This window comes from Myotis nattereri, assembly GCF_964212035.1.
Source record: "Myotis nattereri genome assembly, chromosome: 9".
NCBI classification, from domain to species: domain Eukaryota; kingdom Metazoa; phylum Chordata; class Mammalia; order Chiroptera; family Vespertilionidae; genus Myotis; species Myotis nattereri.
The window spans coordinates 56,651,917-56,671,696 of NC_138084.1; the positions used below are offsets into that span (position 1 = coordinate 56,651,917).

Sequence of the window (19,780 nt, forward strand, 5' to 3'; positions counted from 1 at the left end):
GTAAAGTATTTAGTCTAAAGGCATCTTTAGCTATTTCAACTGATTGATTTAAATTCCAAACTAATAACCAATGCTAGGAGGCTAAAGATCACACATTAAATTATTATTCTATACATTATTATAGTACTGACCATATTGATTAAAAAAGGAGTAAATTCTCAGCAAACAGTGATTTTTCTGTTCAAACTTAAATTATACTCTTTAACAGGAATCTCAATATAAATACGAGTAACCTGTTTTGAATAACTGCACTTTACTCATGTGCCCAAAAGCTAAAGAACGAAACTATCAAGTCATTTCATAGTAAAGACATGTGTAAGTCCTCAACATTGGCACAGAGGTTAATCACTTCAAGAGATTTACTTACAGACAGAATGAAAAAAAAAAAACATGTTGAGAAATGTCCATTTTGAAAGGCTGCACAACTTATCAATAGTAGTTTGTCACGCACTAGAAGCTTTTATTCAAAATTAAGCTATACAGGCTATAAACTCTTAGTAATAAGATGAATAAATTCTGAGGATCTAATGTACAGCATGGTGACTATAGTTAATAACATTATACTGTATACTTGAAATTTTCTAATAGAGCAGATATTAAGCATTCTCACAAGAAAAACAACACACACACAAGGTAAAAATACTACGTGATGTGATGCATGTGTTAATTCATTTGATGGTGGTAATAATTTCATAACATATGTATATCATAAGATGATATTTTATTTATCTTGAAGATTGTATACTGTAAATAATATAACCTTATTAGTCAATTATACTTTAAAAAATTAAACTTTATTTAAAAATCTTCACTCTAGACTGCTCATAGTATTGTGTTTTTATTGCATAATACTTATTTTAGTATTATGAATTTTTTTTAATTTATACCCATAATATGTAAAGAACTATTACTTCAGTTGGTATGATTACATTTAATTCAGCCAGTAGATTCCTTTCGTTATTTCTCTGTATAAAGTAACTTTCTGTTTATGACCCTTATTCTATAAAAAAATAAAATCAAAATTTAACTATGCCTTCTTTAGTTTTCAAAAACAATGGAGAAAGAACTCTCAATATAATCTATTTAAACTTAAGTCCGTTTGAACTTCTGAACCTTTAAAAAAAAAATGACTCTGTTTTGAACTGCAAAGAAACAGGGTTTTTTTTCAGAGTTTTAACTTAGTATAACATAAAGGCCAAAGAATGCATACATAATTAAATTAACAAATAATTGCATTTTTCTCAATCTGTTATAGATCTGTGTGTGAGAGAGAGAAAGAGAGATCACAATCTCAGATAAATCAAGATATTGACCCTTTTTAAAAAATCTAAGACCAAATTCTCAGAAGTACTGATCTCTCCTAAGAGTGAAAAAAAAAAAAAAAGTAAGTTTTTTGGCCAGAATGTCAGGATTTGAAACCAGAATCCATCATTAAGTAAACTTCCACAAGTTACTTACTCGCTCTAAACTTCAGTTTTCCCACCCGTAAAGGGGGGGTTGAATTATTATTTATCCTTAAAAAATCATGATACTTTAATGAGATAAAGCATCTAAATAATTTTGAATTTATACTTGGCATATAGTAAGCACTATGTAATTGTTTTCAATTACTGTTCATTAGTAGCATCCGCTTGCTCATAGTCCATTTTATGATAATAGCTCTGGGCAGGCAAACAGGCCACTTAAAAACAGAATGCAAAGCAGATTTTCTTTACCATGAGCTTTCCTTGTATCCAAATTCTCCACAGAATGTTATCCCTACAAAGGAAAAAGCTCCCATTGGCCATGGCCCTTTCCTGTGTAGCAAGAATGGCTAGCTGGAAGTCGGGATTACAATGTGTGGCTATGTTTCTGATACTCTGCAATTATATGGTCTAGAGTCCAGTGATGGCGAACCTATGACACGCATGTCAGAGGTGACACATGAACTCATTTTTTTGGTTGATTTTTCTTTGTTAAATGGCATTTAAATATGCTATCTAATAAAAGACAAAAAGGGTAATTAACTGTACCTCTGCTATTCTTCCCATTGGCTAATCAGCGAGATATGCAAATTAACTGCCAACAAACATGGCAGCCAGCAGCCACGCAGCTGAAGCGAGCAGGAGGTTTGCTTGCTCCAGTGATGGAGGAAGCCAAGGTTCCCCGCCTGCCACGGCCCAGCTCTGAGCTCCGGAAGAACAATGTTTCATTTATAGAAGCTAAACAAACCCCAGATACCTGCTTTCAGCCAGCCACGGCCTCAGAGCTGGAAGCGCCAGTGACGGCAACAGAGTTTCAATTATAGAAGGTAAATAAATCCCAGAATAAAAAAAAAAAAAAGAAAGAAAAAAGGTGAAGCTGTGAGCTTCAGTCGCAGGCCAGCCTGAAAATGGCCCTCAGCCCCTCACCCAGATTGGCCAGGCACCCCAGTGGGGACCCCCGCCCTAAAGGGGGTGTGGCCAGCCTGAAAACAGCCATCATCCCCTCACCCAGGCTGGCCAGGCACCCCAGCGGGACGCCCACCCTGATCTGGGACACACTTCAGGGCAAACCAGCCGGCCCCCGCCCATGCACCAGGCCCCTATCCTATATAATAAAAGGGTAATATGCAAACTGACCCTAAAAGACTGGGAACGACTGGTCACTATGACACACACTAACCACCAGGGGGCAGACGCTCAATGCAGGAGCTGCCCTCTGGTGGTCAGTGAGCTCCCACATGGGAGAGCTCTGCTCAGCTACAAGCCAGGTTGATGGCTGCCAGTACAGCGGTGGTGATGGGAGCCTCTCCTGCCTCCTCAGCAGTGCTAAGGATGTCTGACTGCAGCTTAGGCCTGCTCCCCGCTGGCAAGTGGACATCTCCAGAGGGCTGCTGGGCTTCCAGAGGGATGTCTGATTGCCAGGTTAGGCCCAATCCCCCAGGGAGCAGGCCTAAGCCAGCAGGTGGTCATCTCCCGAGGTGTCCCAGACTGTGAGAGGGCACAGGCTGGGCTGAGGGACCCCCGCCCCAAGTGCACAAATTTGTGTGCACCGGGAAACTAGTATAAAATAAATATCAAAAATATAAGTCTTTGTTTTACTATGGTTGCAAATGTCAAAAAATTTCTGTATGTGACACGGCACCAGAGTTAAGTTAGGGTTTTTCAAAATGCTGACATGCTGAGCTCAAAAGTTTTGCCATCACTGGTCTAAACCTATGGTACAGAACAAATCAACCAGGACTTATGACGTAGAGATCCATAAAATAGCGCTTTCTAAACCAGTGGTCTGCAAAATCAGGGAGGAGGAGGGGAGGATTTGAACATGTGCCCTGAAAATAATATACAATTAATGTATATGACCTAATGTACTGACAAAGTACACTATAAAACATTCTGAAGAAAGAATGAACAGCAGGTCTGAACCATTCTCCAACACTTCCCCTGGGAACACCTGCGATTAAGATAAATGGGGAATGCCAGATGTGTACCAGGCAACACTATTTCTTATTGGCGGAATGCATCTGGACCAGAAGTCTGTGAGTGAATTATAAAATCATTTTAGGACTCACAACCTCAGCTTCGTATGTGCAGTGTGTTCTAGCAACTGAAAGCATCCCTTGAGGAGGCCTGGGCTGTTACCAAGATATTGGCTCCTGTGGAATGTGAGCCTTATCTAAGGCAAAGTAGCCCATGTCTATCCGTATGGTCTTGTCATCTCAAAACAGAGTTACTACACTGGGGGTAATGGAGGGGAGATGGAAAATGGTTTCTGAACAATAATAGAGACTCCCACTGAAGAGGCACCTGGCTTTATCCTGTTGACATTCTGTGTTGCCTGCCCCGCATCCTTCTGCTACACGAAGTGAATGTCACCAGACAATGGCCTACTGTGTCATACTGGTGTGAGTGTCGAGACAAAAGTAAAATCCACTCTGGTGATCATGCAGATGTTTACATCCACAAAAAATATATCACTTTCTTCCTCTGACCTAAAGGATTATTTCAAGCACCATACTTTTGAGAACACTGCCTGTGTCCACATACTTTTAAGAACAGTTGTGGTATATTCTTTGTAACAAGCTTAGGATACTTTCCTTTTTCCCTGTGTGATTTTTTCGTGTTTTGACACATCCTTGTTTTTGGTCATTGTAAATCTTTGGCTCATTGCAACTATTATTACCTGTAGGCCATTTAAAACTAAAAACTGGTAACTCCATCATTACAAATTCCACAGCAGTGAGACATAAGGAATTTCTGGAAATACAAATACTAAAATATCTTCTGGAAGTTCTTTACTTCTTATTTTCTTAGAGAAGTTATCAGGATATAGCTATAGGGGCTTTAAAAATCATAAACCAAGGGAAAAGTAACTCTTCTTCTCAATTTTAATATAGTTTTCTACTAGTTCCATTAAACATGCTATGCTAAAAATAAAATTATTTCTTCCATTCTTGACACTACCCTCAATTTCAAGTAACCAAATAATTTACCACTCCCAATGAAAATTCCTGCAGATGTATCTTTTATTACCCCATTTTTAAAATTATTTATTTTATTGTATTTTATTGTTTAAGGTATTACAAATAGTAGTACATATGTCTCCCTTTTATGTCCTATTGACTTCCCTTCCCTCCCCCCACCCCCCCGGCCTCCCCTTACCTCCAGCACTTGCCCTCACCACTCCCACCCCCCACTGTCTTGAGTCTGTTGGTTGTGCTTATATGCATGCATACAAGTCCTTTGATTGATCTCTTACTCCCCACCTCACCCTTCCCTACCTTCCTGAAGTAGTGTGACATGGTTTTAAAAAATATTTTTTATAACTTACCCTGAAACATGCAACATCAGCAGCATGTAGAAGACAAAGAAGAGATTATGAGTGTACCAGAAGATGTCATAATTAGAAACTCTGAAAAAACAAAAAACTTAGTTTCAATGCCACTTCATATTCCATCTCACTGAAAAGAGTGTGTGTTTCTAACATGTCACAATTGAAAGTTCAAATATGAGATCATCTGAGATTTATCTATTATGTCAAAGGACTTACATACCATGCAAAGACAACTGACAAAAAATTATACATAACACTATCATGTTTTTGTGTTTGAAATAAAGACACGTGAAAAAATTAAAATATGGTTTACTTTAAAGATATGATGTAAGGCTAAGGAACAGTTATACTCGGCTCCTATGTCTATTTGCTGTCCTTTCTATAAATATTCTCCATTTTCAAATGACTTCTAAAACAACTAATGTTCCTATCACAATAAATATTTTTGAGAGTAGTTTAAAGAAAACTCAAGTTTAGAGAAATTAAGGAAATGCTCATTAAAATTTTATATTATTTTCCTGGACAATGTACAACCTTGGTGCTACTGTCCTGCAGGAGAACAAGGAGCCTGAAAATAAAGGAGCATGATAAACACAATCTCTAGAATGTTTGAGACAAGTAAAAAGGAAGCTAACAGTTATTTTATTTCATATGTCCGGGTGGATATTACTGTATTAGAATCTTAGAGGTGGAGGGCAGATATTTGTAAAAACTTCTGAGAAGATTTGAATATAATCCGTAGATCCTTTTAGAAGCCTTGACTTAAGCAATGGCCAATTGATTCACATTTATTTAATTCGGTTCCTGCTATCACCAACAAGGTCATTGAACACCCTTGTCACATATGCCTTTTGCACATATCTAATTCTTTTATCATTTAAACTCCTATGAGTGGAATCGCTAGGTCAAAGGGTACACATATGCAATGCTTTTGACACACACTGTCCATTGCTCTCTGAAAACATGTTTATCAATTACAAATCCAACTTTAAGAGTGTCTTTTTCCTCAAACCCATGCTCCACTTATAAGTTTTCATTACTTTGGATAAGTGGAATTGGGTATTATTTCATTTGTGTGTTACACACTTTTAATTCTATCACTTATCAATTCATAATAATTATCCATTTCTATAGTGAATTTTCCTTAATTGTTGTGAGTACATTATTCAAAATTTAAGACTGTAGTAGTTCCACAAAACTGCAATAATCTGTAAAATAACATGTTTACATTTCAATTTTTATAACGTATGTTGTTTTAGTTTACCTATTTTTAGAAAGTCAGATATTTTCTATATTTTTCTTGTCCTTTATGAGATCTGATAAATACAGATTTAAAGTCTCTTCTAAATTTTTAATGGTGTTATTTTTTAATAGCTAACTATAAATTATCTTGAATTTCATTCATTTACTCTTTTTTTTCATCATAAGTTTGTGAAGGCACCTTTATTATTTAGTAGGTTCTTATACACAACAAAGTGTCTTAACAAGGCTTTCTATCGTCTCTATCATTGGTTCAATGTCTTGGTTATTTTTGCAAGTTCTATCGGCTTTCAATTATGGAGGCTTAATCACTTTAATGTTTAGTGAGCCACATAACCCCTTTTATTCCTCTTTGGGAACACGTGCTTGGATATTCCCTCAGATGAACTTTAGGATCACTTTGCTAAATTCAATAAGCAAACAGCATAACCTATCTTGGATTTTGACTTGAATTGCAACAAACTTATAAAATAATTGAGGAAGAACTCCATCTTTGCATTATATAGTCTTTATTCAAGTCTCTACTGATTTCTCTCAGTGAGGTTATGTTTTTTCTCTATTACTTTCTCTATAACTTTTTTCTCTCATAAACTTATTGGTAGAAATTTTATGTTTTTGTTAATATTATTAGTGCTATCTTTTTATTTTATTCAATTTTCAAACTGATAATAGCCATTATAAAAGAGATTTTTAAACATGTGTTTTGTAATCATTTACCCATTTTAACTCCTTTAGTTAATATAAATAAAATTTTCCATAATCCTCTTGAATTTTCTGGTGAGGCAATTATACCTACCTTTCTGGATGTAATGATAATTTGTTGTTGCATTCTTACTAATAATTATAAATGTTTAATTTAGAATTTAATAATTCTAAATGTTTAATTTCTTACCATAATGCCATCCTTTAAAGAAATTAAAACATCACTTTGTTTCATGATTTTCATAGGAATGTATCTCATATTTCACTGTAAGTATGAACTCAGTTCTGGCTTTTATACTTTTTAATTCTAAAAAGGAAATTAACTTTTAGTTAACTCTGATGAGAGTTCAGATTTAACAACTGCCATTTCTGAGTCTATTGAGATGAGAAAATATTTTTGTATTATTGTCCTCTGTTAGACGAATATATTACTTATATTAATAATTGACCCATGTTGAGCCATTGGTGAATTACTAGACTACAATCAATGCCAGAAATCAAATAGTGAAGTCATATTTATTCACCTGATTTCTCTAATGTTTTATTTCCTTACTGGTAAAGAGAAAAAGTAAAAGATTATTTCCATGATCCATTTAAGAATTTCATGATCCTCACAATGAAGCTTGAAGCAGGGTTAGTTTTATAATCTCTTTTAAACAAATGAAAACATTAACAATTAAGACACAGTCACCAAATTATTTACGTAAAGGCTCACTTGAGAACAGAAGCTGATCTTTATATTCCTTTCTACAGCACTATCTTTCAATTACGGATTATTTTACTAGATATAGAATATTTACATATCCTTAATCTTATAAGTAAATATGTTAGATACCCTAATTTTTCTTCAAGAGCTCCTAAAACTGAAAAAGTAAGTTTTTGAATTATTGACCTAACTAAAATTAAATCTTTCCCACAAAATCGGCACCCTGCTGCACTAATGTTAGAGGATTTGCCTTTCTGTAAGGTGATTTTTAATTCTTATAAAAAGTCATAAAAATGGGCTTACCATTTGACAGTCATTCTCTATCTAAGAATTTTTCCATAGGACATAATTAAAAAGTATGCAAAGACTTATGGAGACTGTGTTTGTCTCACAATTGAAATACTGAAAAAATGGAATCAACCTGAAACATACAAAGATAGGGGGCTGGGAGAGTAATGTATATCTACATGGTAATATGCTGTGCCAATAGTAAAGAGAAAAAGTGTTCATAAGAAGATTTAAGAAAAAAGGAGTTTTAAAATAGCACACATAATAAAATGGTCCAATTTTGGTACAATGCAGACTTGAAAAGACAGAGATCAGGAGTGAGAAAAGGAGAGAAAAAGAGTGATTTTGGTAGATGTATAACATGGGGCATGAGTGAGTAAAAGCAGGAAGAATGAAGCATACAGACATAATACCAGGAAGTGTATAGTGTTAATATAATTGGTGAGTTCGCTTGTGAGATTTTAAGGTGTGCGTTTGTGAGCATAGATGTGTTCAGAAGTGCAAAGATAGACTCATCTGAGCATGGTGTGGGGGATAATTACTTTCAAAGTGTGTGTGTGTGTGTGTGTTTCCATTATATTTCACACCTCAATAATTAGAATGACTATTTTTGAAGATTATATATTGTTTCTTCGTTTTGCTTTCTTAAGCAAGAAGTTTCACCAGTAATGTAAGATACTGTAAAATATTGTGTAAAACAGATGTATCCACCAGAAAGAACATGTGAAAGTGTTCATAAAAATATGTGTCTGCAATTGCTCAAAATCTCGTAACTAGAAGAATACTGTGAATGCAGATATTTCTGATTATTTTAGCAGATGTCAACTAACCATTTCTCCTAAGCTTTGTTTGGAATATTACATTAAATTACAGCAAAACGAACACATAGCAGGAAATGAGTTGCAAACAAACTGTAAGTGCTATGTTCCTGTGCATACATGTTTAATTCAATCCCATGTCTCATAGACACATGATTCTCCAGAAGAACGCTCCTGAAGAACTTAAATTTCTTTGTTTTAAAAAGTCTCCATACACAATTCCTTACCAACCTAGACTATTTGACTAAAACAGAGATTCTTTCTTCCAAAACAGGAAATGATGTATATAGAAATGTCTTTACATCACTCTTTGTTACCCACAATAGTCTATTCATCGGAATACTGCACCGGCTAAGCATTCTGGCTAATTAAGAGTTTTTCTACACATGAAAAAATGAAGATAATCTGAAGAAAATGAAATAATCTGACCCATAAATATTGAGGTTGTTGCTCGGACACTCACCGGATAGCATATGTAGAAGCTGTAATCATCAGGAACAGCACCAATACCATAAAGACGCCTGTCAGGCCAGGAACTATAAAAATGTACATAAATACATTTTAACATAAGTCATACTGAGAAAAAAAGTACAAAAATCATTGCCTTAACATCCAAAGTATTATGCTGCTCTCTGGGAAGCCCAATTCAAATCAGATATCTCCTTGTATATCTTCTCTCAAAAGAGCACTTTTTTAAATTAGCACAATTTCAAGGAACTTAAGACAAAATAGTCCTTTCTACCTTTAATAGAGGGTTTGTTTTTGTATTTTCATATATTCTACAGGTACCTACTATATTAACTGTTAGTAATTAATACATGGGACAGGATTGATATTCAACACCCTTACTGGTTTGGTTATTCCTATCATGGCAGTAAACTCCTATTCTCTCCTCCCCTCTTTTATGTAACTAGCAGCTCCTTCCATTTTAATTTCAAATAATTTCTTTTAGGCTTCTTATCTAGAATGAATTTTAAAAAATAAAGAAAACCTAAAGATTCCTAAAAAACACAACTTCAAGTGTAAAACAAAAAATATTGAATTCAAGAAAAAGAATGACAGTGCTGATGTTTTCAGAACACTTGCAGAAATATTTCTTCTAGTAGGGAAACATGCTGAAATCAGTCTTTCTGATATAACATTTTTAAATGTGCAAACATGTTAGGTTTTTTTTCTTTTTTTATTGCTTAAAATATTACAACGAGTAGTACATTTGTCTCCTTTTTTCCCCCTTGACCTTCCCCAGCCTCCCCTACCCTACAAATCCGGTGTTAGCTCATAGAGCATGTCTAAAATGAATAGCTCAATATTCTATATCAAAAAGAGCTAAAACCAAAATATTCTCATCTCGTGTTATCTTTTTACTACCAAATAATCCTGTCTATAAATTACCTTTATTTACTCTTAAAATCATATAAGCAACAGTAACTTCTAACTGTCCTGAGAGATTTCATCTTAAATCCTCATAGAAAAGCTAATGAAACAATTCTGTCTCCATGTATAGATATCTCCCCACTTCGCTGCTTTGCCAAGGAACCACCTATGAAACAGAAGGGCCATCATGGACTGTAGCAGAAGCAGAGAACCTGGTACAAAGTAAGAGCAATACTGTATTAGGATTACTGTATTAGGATTCCAGAGGGTTAGAATCTTTGAAAAGTTTAGAAATCTCAGTAGAAATAAGTTTCTACATGTAGAAGGCCACATGAGAAATAAGGGATTTAATCTTTGGATGGTTAATACTTAGTACTCTTTCCTCCACTCTTACCAATACACAAGTTGGAAACCAAACCACACTTGCCTTTCCCTGATGATATGCCTAATCCAAACCATCTCTTCTCTCCACTTCTTCCCCAGGGTCCTCCTTTTCCCATCCACTTCCCTGTACCCCCAGGCAAGGACTTACTTTTTAGGGGTAAGATAACCACACTAGTTGACACTAAAAGACTAATAGTTCAGAACAATACTACTTAAAAAGAACAGCATGCCTACAAAATGGCCCAGTCTTCCCACTCCGAAGATATTTACCCAAGAGAAACAAACATATATCCACAAAAGATGTGTTCAGAAATGTTCACAGCCATTTTATTTTTAATAGTTAAGGTCTGTAAACAACTCAAATCTCCATCAACAGATGAATGGATAAACAATTGTGGTATTATTAGCTGTACCTGGAAAAGTAATCAGTGGTAAAATACACATACACACACACACACACACACAAAAGCCACCACCATGAATTGTTGATATATACGCAACGACAGAGATGAATCACAAAACTATTATGCTGAGTGAAAAAAGCCAGATCCACCTAAAAGGAAACCCAAAGAACATAAGCTCTATGATTCCTTTTATATAACATTCGAGAAAATTCAAATCATTCTTTAGTGATAGAAAACAGATTAGTTGCTAGGAGGGATAGAGGGTAGGATGCATTATAAAGGGGTAGAAAATTTTTTTAAAATAATAGATATATTTGTTCCCTTGATTTTGGGCATGGTTTTACAAGTGTAAACATATGTCAAAACCAATAAAGTAGAATAAGTTACATATGTATAATTTAATGTACTTCAATTATAACTCAATAAATTTTAAGAAAAAGAGGAGGTCTTTCTAGCTTCAAGTAATTAAAATAGATCCTTATTTGACCAAACGAATAAATAAGTGATAGGATCCTAGATGGCTCCATAATGTGAAATTTGTGGCTGAAGGCCTTTCCAGTTGTTTTATTACTTTATTATTCCAGAGATTTATTAACGTCTGCTGAGTCTACATACAAGATTTCCTATGTGTGGTTCTAAACATGTCAAGATTAGTTATGGAATGTTTGCAAATCACTTCATGAAGAGGACACCTGAAAAAAACTGAGTGTGTTTAGAATAGAGGCATAATTTCCAAAGTGTATTATTGGAACACTAATTCTTTGGGATATTAATATCTATTACTTAAGGATTTTGAAACCATTCCTTGAGAAGTCACAGGGCACATTAGTGTATTAAAGTCTCTGAGAGGTGCTCAAGCCAAGAAACCAGTTTAAATTTGAACAGGTATTTCCTCAAACGTTTAACTAGAGAACTTTTTTATAACAGAAGGTGAAAAATATATTCAAAAGACCTGAGAGGGTAAACAGTTGACTTCAGTCATTTAAAGATGAACTAGAAACCCCAGACAACTTGAACAGTGGTATATTTATTCTGGCAATATGACCCTGTTACTGTCCTTTTAGGCCAAACGGTGATCTCACTGAATCTCATCTGTAAACTAGGGAGAATCAATTCAATGCTTTTTAATGTTCTCTCAGGCTTATGAAGTTATCTTTTTTATGCAAAGAATTCATCTTTTTTTCTATCTCCCAGAAGTATAAAAATACCAGAGTTTATAATTTACAAAGTAATAGACTTCAGGTAAGTGAAGAAGAAAAAATTACATATAACTAACAATAAAAAAATATTGCAATTAGAGTGGTCCAAAAGAAGGGGTCGGGTGATATCTTAAGAAATTATGATTTATTTATTTATTTTTTTTGGTCACTGGAATTAAACAGAGTTTGGCCAAAAAATTATCTAGGATATTGTAGAGAAGCCCTATCCATCCAATAGTAGAGTTAAACAAGTGGCTTTCATTCTTTCAGTGAATATTTTCTGGGCATCTATAGTGTACCAGAGAAAAAAATGAATCCTGCTCTACAAGAGATTTCATTCTAGTCTGGGAGACGAGACACACAGGTAATTGCAAGTAGGGCATTATGTGCTAAAAGAGAGCTAAGCTTTATGTGTTTTTGAGGTACATCAAAGGTTACCGTAACCTAGCCTGAAATGACGGCTTAGCTAAATCTGAGAATATTAGCCTCTATTCCTACACATAGTCCAAGAGTCAGGAAGCACAGGTTGGAAATTATTGGGTTAGTCTAACTTCACTGGGCAAAGTTACTTGCCAAAGTGAAGTATAGTGTGAACTCTTTGAGTCCTTCAAGTTATGAAGTAAAACCTATACTTGTTTCCTTAGAAAAAGACATGCATGAATTTTATTTTTAGTGCTTTTTATCTATACATATAAGATCCATTAATTCATAGCCTTTAAATGAATTATTTCACTGTACTGCCATTTCTAGAAGAAACTAAGAGATCATTTTCATTCATACTCAGATATGGTCAGAAATATACTATCTTGTATTTAATGTCCTATTCTTTCCAACCAGAACCATAACTGGAACCAAAATTGTATGTTTATGGGGGTTTTTCTAATAGAAATTGGATATTTTGCATTTACCAAATTTGGTGATAGGTATTAAGTATTTTTGAGTGAATGAGTAATCCAATCTTTTAAATTTATTTTATTTCTTAAATTCTTAATTGCAATATTTTAAACATTTTTTAATTTAGTGAGTCTAACTATACCATATTTTGTGTCACTTGCACTGCCTTTATTTTCTATAAGCTAATCTTAATTTCTCAGACCTAGGTTACACTGAAAATTTTTAAAGACAGAGAGAGAAAAGACTATGTAGCATTAAACAAATTAAAATCCAAGAAACATGTCAATCAATACAAAAATATTCTTTATCACTAGAACAGCTGAAAGCATGTATGCAGTTCTTCATCGGGAACTAAATATTTTCTAGGCGCTATGCCTGACAAAATTCAAAAATAGCTATAAAACAGTTTTAGACAGAGATGTATTAGTAAAACAAAACTAGATGAAGCCTATTTGTAGAAAGCAATGTCACTTATCCCATTACTACCTTAGATTCTGCCTTGTTCTCTCACCTGCTACTATTCAGTGGGGTCATTCAGATGCCAAAGGAGCTCTAGCCTCATGCTTAGAGGGGTCCCACCCCTCTTTCCAAGCTGAACCCCTGGGAAGTGGATGGCTTGCTTTCATTAAATGATGTGGACTGAGACACCAAATGATGCTAACATGCTGATTTGGGGTGATGCATGTGGTTTGCACTAACAGAAACTCCACAAAAATATTTGCCTGGGTCCTTGCATGTCCTTGGGACAGCACTGTCCCACCCTGGAAAAGTTCATGTTCAAGTGGAAAAGACAGTCATATGTAAGGAAATAAATTATTTGACAACATAGTATTTTCACTATGTATTTTTAGAAACACAGATCAAGAAGAGACCAGCTCTGCCTAGTGGAATGCAGGAGGAATTTACGCAAGGCAGCTGAGACTTAAAGGTTGAGTAGGAGTTGACAAGGTAATGAAGACAGTAAGCTAAGAGAGTAGGCAAATATAGGTGACAGTGAGAAGTTATGCTCCAGAGATCTGTTGAGATGCTCCATAAGGGTAAAACAGAAGTTCCCAAGGTCAATAGGAAGATTAATAAAGCACATTGCCAGATCCCAATCCAACAGGCTCTCTAGGATAGAGCCGGGAAATTTGTGTTTTTTAAGTATCGTCTCTACTTAATCCAACATCAGTCATGAAAATCTCTGGGAAAGAGCAGAGGTGAGGGGGTTTCATGCATAGGTGGAAAGATCACCTGTTTATATAGACCAGTGATGGTGAACCTATGACACGTGTATCAGAGGTGAGAGGCGAACTCATTTTTTTGGTTGATTTTTCTTTGTTAAATGGCATTTAAATATATAAAATAAATATCAAAAATATAAGTCTTTGTTTTACTATGGTTGCAAATATCAAAAAATTTCTATATGTGACACAGCACCAGAGTTAAGTCAGGGTTTTTCAAAATGCTGACACGCCGAGCTCAAAAAGTTTGCCATCACTGATATTGACACAAGAGGCTCAGTGCGAAATCACACAAGACCCAGAGCCACCGCTTTGGCAGGACCCCAGACCTGCCATGTGCGAGTAGCTCGCCACTGTAAGCCACTGGGCCATGCGAGCTGTGAGCCCCACCTCGCCACCTTAAGCACTCACGGGCCGGGGGTGGGACCAAGAAGTGCTCCATGCACCTCCTGGTGACCTGTCGTTGGTCTTTCTGGTGTTTCAACATTATGGCCACTGGCCTTTTATTATAGACTAGAGGCCCGGTGCACAAAAATTTGTGCACTGGGAGGGGGGGGGTCCCTCAGCCCGGCCTGTGCCCTCTCACAGTCTGGGACCCATCGGGAGATAACGACCTGCTGGCTTAGGCCTGCTCCCGGGTGGCAGAGGGCAGGCCCAATCCCTAGGTGCAGCCCCTGGTCGGGCTCAGAGCAGGACCGATTGGGGAGTTGGGGCGCTGCCCCCTGTCATGCACAGAGCAGGGCGATCGGGAGGTTGTGATGCCACCCTCAGTCACACTCAGGGTAGGGCCGATTGGGGAGTTGGGGCACCATCCCCTGTCACACTCAAGGCAGGGTCAATGGGGAGGTTGTGGCACCACCCCCTGTCACGCACAGAGCAGGGCCAATCAGGGGGTTAGGGCACTGCCCCCTGTCACTCACAGAGCAGGGCCCATCAGGGGGGTTGGGGCTCTGTACCCTGTCATGCACAGAGCAGGGCCGATCAGGGGGTTGGGGCGCTGGCCCCTGTCACGCACAGAGCAGGGCCCATCAGGGGGTTGGGGCGCCGCCACTCTCACACTCAGGGCAGGGCCGATGGGGAGGTTATGGCTCTACCCCGTCACACACAGAGTAGGGCCCACGGGCAGGGGAGGTTGGGGCGCTGCACCCTATCACGCACAGAGCAGGGCTCATCAGGGGTTTGGGGCGCCGCACCCTGTCACACACAGAGCCGCAGGGTGATCAGGGGGTTGGGGAGCTCCCCCCTATCAGGCACAGAGCAGGGCTGATCAGGGGGTTGGGGCGCCTTCCTCTGTCACGAACAGAGCAGGGTGGATAGGGAGGTTGTGGCCCCGCCCCGTCACACACAGAGCCACAGGGCGATCAGGGGGTTTGGGCGCTGCCCCCTGTCCTCGCGGCTCCGCTGATCCCGGTGCTGGGAGGCATATTACCCTTTTACTATATAGAATAGAGGCCTGGTGCACGGGTGGGGGCCGGCTGGTTTGCCCTGAAGGGTGTCCTGGATCAGGGTGGGGGTCCCCACTGGAGTGCCTCGCCAGCCTGGGTGAGGGGATGATGGCTGTTTGCAGCTGGTCACACATCCTTCAGGTTGGGGGTCCCCACTGGGGTGCCTGACCAGCCTGGGTGAGGGGATGATGGCTGTTTGCAGCTGGTCACACACCCTTCAGGGTGGGGGTCCCCACTGGGGTGCCTGGCCAGTCTGGGTGAGGGGCTGAGGGCTGTTTTCAGGCTGGGGGTGACTGAAGCTCCCAACCGCTCCTTTTTTTCTTTTTCTTTTTTTTATTCTGGGCCAGCTTTAGCTTTGAGGCTTGGCTCCAGCTCTTAGGCCTCCACTGCTGAAAGTAGATTTCTGGCCTTTGCTTACAATGTTGCGATCCTGCTGGCTGAAGCCCTGCGGACTAAAGCAGGTTTCTGGGCTTTTGTTTAGCTTCTATATTTGTTACATAGTTGCTTAGAGCTGCAGCTCAGAGGCCTGCAGTGGCAGGCGGGGAACATTGGAGTCCTCTGTCACTGAAGCAAGCAAGCCTCATGTTAGTTTCAAGCTGCCTGGCTGCCGGCCGCCATCTTGGCTGGCAGTTAATTTGCATATTGCCCTGATTAGCCAATGGGAAGGGTAGCGGTTGTACGCTAATTACCATGTTTCTCTTTTATTAGATAGGATATTAACTATACTAAGTGTCTTAATGTAACATTTTTATCATATAAAAACATTTTTATATCTTTGTAAACTAAACATTTAAAAACATTTCAAATGTTCCAAGGCTTCAACTATGCTGTGTGCTCTAGAAAATAATATCAAAACAAAGTTTTTTTTTATTTCTCTTACATTATTCCATATGAACCAAAAACTACATTGATTTATACATAAGGTTTTATTTTTCTGCTTTTTCTTCCCTCCATTTCACATCCAATTCTTAGGACTTAAATAAAGAACCATGTTTCAATGAACAAAATTGTAAAAAAAAACTAAACTGCATTCCTAGAAGAAAAAGGTGAAATACTTTGCAAGGGGCAAATATCGTAAGCCAGAGACAAAATATCTATATATATACAAGACCAGCAACTGGAATGGTGGAATGACCAGAACGACTGGAACGACCAGTGGCTATAACACGCATTGCAGCAGTCAACCAGCCTGATCTGGGCCCTGATCACCCATCCACCCCTGGCTGGCCTGGCCCCCGATCGGCCCCCAACTCCACGATCGGAGGCAGGACCAGCCGCCTACTGCCCGCAACCCTCACTCCCTGCCAGCCTGATGGGCTCCCATCGGGGCGGGCGGGCCAGACCTCACCCGTGCACGAATTCCTACACTGGGCCTCTAGTATTTTATAAATCTAAGCATCCATATAATTGTGACATGGATGGGGAAATCAACTGATTTACTGTTCTTTTTCATCATAAAATTATTGAAAAGAAAAACAATGCATTTGACAGGGCCATGCCTCAGTTCCATACACAACTCTGATCCTTAGTAGGATGTTACAGCCAAGCCTTTATGATACACCATCTCAACTACCCACAAGTCCCAATCTCTGAAATAGGTGCTAAAAATCCTCCAAAATACAGTTTTCTCCTTTCATCGGTATAAATGTAAAGTTGAAAAGAGTAAAATTTTGGTATGAATTTTACTAACATCAAAGCAAAATTTTTGGATATTCATATGTGCTTTGAATAACAAATTAACAGTCTAGACTGAGATCATGGACAATATGCTTGAGAAGAAAAAGTAAATTACAAATAAAAAGGGGACACATTATAAGAAAAATAACTGATTTTAATGACTGTTTCTCCTGTTTTATGGATTTGAAGATTGTAAAATATCCTACTAAATTACTGAATTATCAAAGCTACAATGATGCCCAGAGTGTTTGATGTTCCTTTCCAGCACCTTGAGGCCAGGAATCTATTCCGCATGTATTATCTCCAACAGTACTTGCCACAGCAGTGTGCACAAAACAGGTCCTCAATAAGCATATGGCATTATATTGCTTTCATTGGGAGAACATATGAAAAACAAATGCATTTGCTTACTTTTTCTCTTCATTCTAACCACAACTGTTCGCCTTGTCCCTCTGTTGTCATTGCAACTTTATGCTTGAACTCCTCCTACTATTTGTTCTGATATGCAAATGTCTATATGTTATATTTTAACATACATCTAACTGCCATACAATTTGATGATGCTTATTTTCAAAAATTTTCATGAATCTTAAGAAAGAGCAATGAATAACAACTTACCACTTGTGAAGAGAAGTTTTCTAGGATCCTGAGAAAAAGAGGGGAAAAAATATTTGACTGAAAGATAAAACATTGGTAATATCAAATTCTACAAGAAACTGGGATAGGCGTAAAGATCCATGATTTAAGCATTTAGAATACTATTCTCCCAATGGAAGTAAGACTCAAGTTTTGTAATGGTTTCATGATGCTAAAGGAATTATAACAAGTACAAATACAACTCAGAGAAGTCTATCCATCTGAAAAATGAGAGGATGAGGAATGAGAGGGCTTAAGCTTTCATCTTGATGGCTCATTAAAAGCCAGGGGCTGTGGTCTGAAGTCCACTCTTTGACCAAATTGAAACTCAATATTTTTGGCTCTAATGTGGAAACATTAATACCAGGATTACCAAACTGCACCAACAATGTGTCAAGACAGTGGGAATCAAAAGTGATAAAACATCCAGGAAGGGTTGTACACTGTAAATTCAGTGCAAAGACTACTAATTGAGAATTTATGTTTCAAATACTGTGAAAAGTAGCGAGGATAAAAAGGTTCCCGTTACTCAGAAATGTAAAACATTACTATTGTGTTTTATTTAAACTACTTATCTCATGGTGTAATGAACCTTAGTCAACTGCTTTTCTATCTTCTGGGAAACTTAGATTAATCCCCAGTAAATTTATTAATTTATTTTTTTCAGCCTAATGGTGCTTGATACTGCTCAACTTGTGAATTTCTGTCCTAAGCCTCCAGTGAGTCTGGGATCAGGCCAGGTATAGACAAAGTAGGAAGCCTTTGTCTGATACAATTTCAGGGGCACTGAGTAAGGACCACTGGCTTAGGAATAGCTCCTCATCCGGTTTAGGTCAATTAACTTCTACACCTGGCTAAAGAGTAATATAGAGCAACCAAATATATAAACAACTGCTAAAAATAGAAGATGAACTGAATGAAGTGGAATAAATAGCTATGGAAACTCAGGTGATGGAACAATTAATATGGCCACAGGATGAAGATGGAATGTGAGAGTAAGAGATGGTTTCACAGATGACAAAATGAGGCGGATTCAACGAGGCCAAGAATTTGCAACCATCACAAGTTCAAGGATGGGTCACTGAAGACCTAGAGGAGGCAGAGTGGAAACACAAAGCAAGAACAATACAGTGAAGGGCACAGACCCATCCTTTTCAAAGACAATTCATGGAAGAATATATCTGTTTATGCCTACAATGAATGTGTGTGTGTTTTTCATCTTTGTCAAGCACACATTGCCTTTATCTACAAGGTGCTCAAAAATATTTATTTTTTCAAAAAGAGGAAAGGGAGATAAAAAGGGACAATGGAAGGAAAGAACTAAAGAAAGGAGAAATACAAATTTAAAAAATTAGTTACCTTTTTTCATCCATCAGTTTGGCAAAATGTTTTTTTTTAAAGTGAGGTGTAGAAATAAGCATTCTGATAAACTTGGTAGAAGGGTGCCAACTGGTGAAGGCTTTTTGAAAGGAAATTTGGCAATGTCCATTAAAAATTAAAAATGAGTATGCCTTTGAAACCAAATGCTACTTCTATGAAAATGCCTAGCAGTAATGTGCCAAAAAAAATAATTTATTGGCAAGTGGATTGTAAGAAAAACTAGAAATCAACCTAAACATCTGTGAATAAGGAAAAGGCTAAAAAGATATAATAGCCTGTTAATAAGAAGGGAATAAGATATATTTCTGATATAGCAAGTCACATTACGTATATTTATGGAAACAAGTCAATTGCTGAGAAATCTGGATCATAAAATACCACTTAAAATATCTTAAGAGAAAACATAAAATAATTAACTGTGGCTATTTTGGGAGGAGAAGCTTTTATTTTTCATATACTTGATAGTTTTAAACTATTTTACACTGAGCATATATCCCTTTATAATAAAAAATAAATGTAACGACTACAGGTATTGAAATATTAAACAAAATTATATTACATTTTTAAAGTAATATAAGCAGTATAGTTATTAAAGA

At 37.4% G+C, this 19,780-nt stretch overlaps 1 protein-coding gene across 1 annotated transcript in view; it reads right to left on the minus strand.

Annotated features, from left to right (window-relative positions):
- NOX4 (NADPH oxidase 4) overlaps positions 1–19,780 on the minus strand; it is a 152,449-nt gene that overhangs the window by 102,866 nt on the left and 29,803 nt on the right. The window contains exons 5-7 of the mRNA XM_081098394.1: positions 17,787–17,814; positions 9,032–9,104; positions 4,792–4,872 (exon numbers count right to left, since the gene is read on the minus strand). Coding sequence (XP_080954520.1) covers positions 4,792–4,872; positions 9,032–9,104; positions 17,787–17,814 — 182 coding nt within the window. The remainder of the gene's footprint in view (positions 1–4,791; positions 4,873–9,031; positions 9,105–17,786; positions 17,815–19,780) is intronic.